This window comes from Numenius arquata, chromosome 10, assembly GCF_964106895.1.
Source record: "Numenius arquata chromosome 10, bNumArq3.hap1.1, whole genome shotgun sequence".
NCBI classification, from domain to species: Eukaryota; Metazoa; Chordata; class Aves; order Charadriiformes; family Scolopacidae; genus Numenius; species Numenius arquata.
This window is the reverse complement of record NC_133585.1, coordinates 45,229,146-45,235,145: the sequence shown is the minus strand read 5'-3', so window position 1 is coordinate 45,235,145 and position 6,000 is coordinate 45,229,146. Positions and strand designations below refer to the sequence as shown.

The window sequence follows — 6,000 nt, the reverse complement described above, 5'->3', positions numbered from 1 at the left end:
GGCACATCCTACCATTATTGCTGTTTTCTAAAATTGCAAATAAGCACCAATTAATGAAATAATTGTTTTCAAGTAAGAGCTAACCTCAACATTCCGCAACGTTCACCATTTGGGTTATATTACACATTCTATCGAGATAAACTGCGTCAATTGGTATCCGTGGAAAACACTCTAGATGCAACGATTCTATCTCCATCTGCAGGATTACAGCATGCACTGCTCTGCAAATTTCCCCAAATGAGTATGATCCTGTATTGCATGCACTTTTTTTTTTTTAAACCAGAAGGGTTGAATTAGTTTCTACAATTACAGATAAGCCTTCTATGATTCGAAAAAACACACTGAACACAAACTCCACGTGGAGCGACAATTGCCATTCACATTATTGCGAGATTTGAGGTATTCTTGAAGAGAAAAGGCACCAGTGAAGTTGTTGGATCCAGATGTACTGAATGACAGGAAAGTGTTCAATTAACGCCCTATTGAAGAAAAAGACACATTTCAGTACAACTTTTTTTTTTTTTTTTAAAATCTCTAAATTGGCGTGGCTTCAAGATAGGCACACATCCACACCGCTTGAAATCCCTCAATTCAGCATTATCACTTAGCTACCTATCTCTTTGGATTTGGAAAGGCACGGAGCCAGCAGGCACACAGGTAACTGCCTCTTGTGCAGGAAAGAGAACAAGTTTTACTTACAATAACTAAATAAAGGCAACCAGCATAGAGAACTTATGAGAGTGGACTGAGCAGAGTGGAAAACAAGCTCTCTTCCAAGTTAGAAATTTCAGCCTTTTTCCACACACAGAAAAAGAGGCTACCCATTTTAAAAATAAGGCTTGGGCAAGTATTTTAGAGTCAAATACCTTCAGCACGTTATTTTGTCTCTTTGCTCAGTTGTTCAAGGGTTTAATGTGTGAAGACCGTGAGTCATTATGAACTAATATGCCCACTTACTTGGGCTTCCGCTCCTCACTGGTGTAGGACTGCGGCTTCGAGGCAACTGCAAGGCAAACAGAAAAGGGAACTCAGGTGTGCTAAAGAACTGCACCCAAGAAAGCACCCGGGGACCCAGCAACGTTCAGAAAATTCGCACGTGTTACTTCATCAGCGCAGCTCCACTGCTACCAAGTCAAATTCAACAACTGTCTAGTTTTTCTTTCACATCCTGCACACACACACAAAAAAGCGAATCTTACCCAAAGCCTCTCACATTTTCAATGTTCACATTTTAAGTTGAGGGCACCTATGTCAATTTAATAAGACGAGCTAACGATTAGAAAAATATACATGATTTTTTACAGAAATAATTTAAAATATTGTGTAACTGCACCATGTGCAGAACTCTGATAAGGTTTCACATAATTTATTAGTGCCACCTCAGTTCTTCCCCTCCTGCCCACCCTACACTGATTTTCTGCTCCTTCGAAGCATTAAAGGGTAAATTCAGATTACCAATTCCAGGAGGCAGGGACCATATGCTGTACATGTAATGCAAGATGACTAAAGCACTTCCAGATGATGCAATTAGTTATTCAGACGGATGCTGAAGCAAGGGGGAGTAGGGGGAAAGCAGAGGGAGATCCACAATTGACACTTCCAAGAATTTAACAATGATCTACTTATTTCTCATACAGTATCTCCGCTGATAATTATACCAGGCAATAACTATCTGTCAGTTCAGCTTCACCAGCAAAGGCATTTATTCCCAATGCTAAAATATACATTAGCGTTTTTAAAACACCGCCTAGATTCTGAGTTTAAAATACTTGTTGCTATTAATACTACAAGCATTCAGCTGGGGCTTACACGATGAGACACAAGAGGACTGGTGCTACGGCTGCGGCTGCGGCTTCTGCTTCTACTTCTACTTCTGCAAGACCACTACGAGAGAAGAGTTTGACAAACTCAATAAATGTCCTTTCATAAAAGGAAGACACACTCGACAAGCCGACCTGCCATGCCAGAGACAAGGCTTGAGGACAAAGAGTAAACACAGCAAACTTTGTTCTTAGAACAGGCTCTGCCAACAGTCATACACCTGCATAATGAATACATGAAGGCAAATGGAACTATTCATCCTAAATACAGGATGAGGCACTAAAACCTAACTGACATTTGATTCACACAGCTCCAGCCATCCAGGGAACAATCAAGAATTTATCTTTTTAAATCTTAAAACACTGTTTCAATCCAATGACTTCCCTTAACGTGTTCCTTAACAAAAGTACGTACCAGAGCTCCTCTTTTTGTGACTGCCTCTCCCTTCACAACTACAATGTCGTTTTCCATCAGAGCAGGCCATACATGATAGGCCACCAAGGCAGCTGTGAAATCAGAGTCAAAACTACGATGGTACCTGTTGAAACGCAGAGTACAAGAAATATCTACATGTAAGTGCCAAAAGATAAATACGATGCTTCAAGTCATCAGTGCTGATAAAAAGCAGAATACTAGTTACAGGTCATAAACATCTTTCTTGACAATATTTCTGTATCACAAAAATAAGTACTCTTTAAGTGAACCTGTAAAAGAAATGCATTTGTAAGACAGATTTAGCAGAATATAATGCCTACTTATACTGAGAGACACTCCAATAAAGCCATCTCACACCTCAGAAGGCCACTTATTCCTGCATAAGCCCCACTCAAGGCAGGCTCAGTGGGTCCACCAACAGATTAAGTCTCCAAAGCAGCATTTTGGCATCTTTCTGAAATATCTTGCTAAAACGAGACCACTATAAAGAATATTACAGAAATACTCTATCTCAACTATAAAGTTACATCCTAGCATCTTATGAGACTGAAGAGGCAATTTTATTAGCAAGATCCTCAGATATTGATAATGGAACAGTGACCTTTGAGCTAAGGAAAATTATTTTGAAGGCCTGTGTTACTATACCAGATATATATTACCTCCCTAAGTCTGCAATATTGGCTGAATAATACATGCCTGCTTTGTGGATTCAAACTTAAAATAAATATCAAATAACCAAAATAAAAAACAGCAATAATATAGCAAAAGCAAAAATACTTGTGTATATACACTACTAATGTATATTCAAATGCAATTTATATAAAACAATGTTGTAAACAGAGGCATGAAGCTCTGCATGGAGGACAGTATAGGGTATTATGAGGTTTGGCCAGCCCTTTTATAGAATGGTATCACACATAACTGACAGAACTATTTGAATTTCTACAAGTTTTGCTCCATTCCCGAGTTCCACATATATACACCCCATATTTATCTATATAGATGGATATACATGTGTATACGTCTCCCGCAGCAGCACATATACAGACATTACACCTGTTTTTTGAAGGCCACACACATCAGGTAGGTGGAGAAAGCATCCCAAGACTTTCCCATAGCCCTGCTGCCTTCTTAGTTCAGCCAATAGCTTTGGGTATCAAGTAGCTAAATGCCCGGTATCTGGACAGAATCAGCAACTACTCATGTATGACTGCCCTCTCCTGTTGAAGGGCTGCTTTTATCTTCTCTATTTCTCTCCTTTGCTTCTCAAGCTCTTCCACATCTGGGTTCCATTCTATTTTAAATTATTATTAGAAACCTCCTTATTGATGTGGCTTTTCTTGCTTTGGAGAGCAATTTTTTTTTTGAGCTATCAATTCCATTAGTTTTCTTGAAGGCATGGAAGTACCCTACAGTTCTCTGCCAGAGAACAAAGCAGCCAGCCCTGACCCTATGCAAAAAAGAAAAACTATGTTGTGGTGTGCATTTTTTTAAACAAAATCCCCATTTTTAAAAGGCACTTTTTCTTTTTGCTCAGCTCTAAACCAGAAGAGATGGGGAGTGCATTAAGATCCATATGTTGTACAGCAGCCACAGCCTGGAGGTCACAGCACACATGTTGATGAACCTGGTATCAGACAACAACTACCAGATCTCAGTAAACTTGACTTTTACAAAATGGGTCACAAAGGAGGAACAAAGATGCACACATTTTATGAACACTGGAGGCAGATAGAGACTAAACAGGGAAAGGAAAGCTGATGATAATTTTCCTCTTAAAGTGTCAATTAAATATGCTCTAGAGACTGAAGTTTATCCAGAAAATTGCTCTGATCTTCGTTAGAAAAAGCTGTTAACAATGGTCTACATCCTGGAATTTATATACCATCATAAACCTTAAAGACACACTGAATTCACTACAGACCAGGAATATTTGCCCCACTTTAATGTTTAGCATCTATCTTAAACTTTTATATTAATTAGGAAAGAAGTAGACTACTGGTGGATTTTTTTAGTAGTAAGAATCCAACTGAAAATAGAGAGTTCTTACTTGGTCTCACTGAAGAGTTCTCCATCAATACCAAAGGCAATATCAAGAGGAGGACTGAGTGTCTGCATTGAAAAAGCCATACGGCACAACTCTCGAATCAAAGTGCTGATCACAATGAAATCAATTTCTGGTGGAAATGAAATCTTTGGGTTGACGTTCATGGAGCGAATTACTTCCTGTAAATAAACACAACTGAGTAATTTGAGCTCACTAACACTTTTATTCACGGGCAAGTATGGAAATCCCTCTTAAATATACCTCTCAACTTTCTACGTTTAAAAATCAGTATAAGAAACTCCCAGCAATGCTGTCTTAGGCTATTCTAGAAAATATTAGCTTCAGAAAGAATGTGCTGTTATTTTAGAAATAAATAAGGTCAATGATGTAGCCCTTACGTCTTAGGAGGGAAATGCAGTTTTTCAGTAGAGCACAGAGTTTAAGAAAAATCCAAAGTTTAGCTTACATTTATTTTATTAAGGCAGTTACACTGTATCTTGCCAAAAATATTATTCTGGCATAGAGACACTGAGGCAAATAAAACAAGTGATTACTGGGCCATAACACAGTATTATTTTGTAAAATAAACAGCTAAAAGACATAATCCATGCACCAAACTGTTTTTCTCCTTCAGGTTGCAGCGCATTTCTAGTTTACACACTCCAAATTTATTTTGCTACTGAAATAGATCAATAAGTTACTTCCCCACTGCCCTTGACTTACATTGACACTGGCTTGAACGTCATACAGATCCTCGTGGCGAACTATATAATCCAGGACAGTGTCTTCAAGAGACTCAGGCCCTGAGTGACCTAGAGACAGAGTCTCTCTTACACGTATTTTGAACTGCCTGTAGGCCATCTTTGCTGCATGAAAAGACTCCTGCAAACATAAAGCACATCCAGTTAAATCCAGGAGACTGAGATTAATTTTTTAATCAATTATCTGAGAGGATGAACTTAATCCAGTATCATCATTGTAAGGAGGAATACAAAACGCTGCTGTAAAAGTGAAAGTTAAAAATAGTACTCATCTGGGCAGACTTCTCTGATTAAATCAAGTGTGATTTATCTGCAGAGGACAGGATTGAAAAGCTTCCCACATAACCTTCTATTTTTATGTAGAATTCCATCACACACCAACAATCAGTGGAATCACATTCAAAGACATCAAGAGCAGAGCCGAGTAATAGCCTTTTATGTGCCACAGCCTAACATGTTGGACAGGAGCACCTCTTGTCTCTTGGGAAGAAAGGTTGAGCTGGAGAGTGTTAATTGAATAACACTTGTGGTGAAAAATAAATAAATCAGTAAATTTACACACTGGCTCTCTGACACAGGTACACACTACATCAATTGTATAGAAAAGAAGATTAAGCACAGAAAAATGAAAACAAATTTCTTCAGACTGAGCTCACAGTAAATTGAGGTATCTAGGTAATTTCAAGGGACCCAATAAAACTAGAAAAGCACATAGCTACAGGTAAGAGGGAAGCATGATATGGCAAGATTTTTAGCTTTCTAAAACGTAGTATTCCCAAAAGAATTCAACTAAATGAGGCGGTGTTGATTAGTGCAGGAATCATCTACCTTTCAGAGCCATTCAGTCTTCTTAGCGCCCTTTTTTGGCACCTGTGCTGTAGATCACCAACCCTGTTCGAATGTTGGGACAGGACAGTCAGAAAAGGACACTAAATT

General features: G+C 38.6%; 1 protein-coding gene across 1 annotated transcript in view; it reads right to left on the bottom strand.

Moving 5' to 3' along the window:
* Positions 1-940: 940 nt before the first annotated feature.
* Positions 941-6,000, bottom strand: part of SPATA18 (spermatogenesis associated 18) — a 19,946-nt gene continuing 14,886 nt past the window's right edge. Inside the window, exons 7-11 of the mRNA XM_074154407.1 lie at positions 5,027-5,185; positions 4,307-4,482; positions 2,236-2,359; positions 1,810-1,884; positions 941-1,003 (exon numbers count right to left, since the gene is read on the bottom strand). Coding sequence (XP_074010508.1) covers positions 941-1,003; positions 1,810-1,884; positions 2,236-2,359; positions 4,307-4,482; positions 5,027-5,185 — 597 coding nt within the window. The remainder of the gene's footprint in view (positions 1,004-1,809; positions 1,885-2,235; positions 2,360-4,306; positions 4,483-5,026; positions 5,186-6,000) is intronic.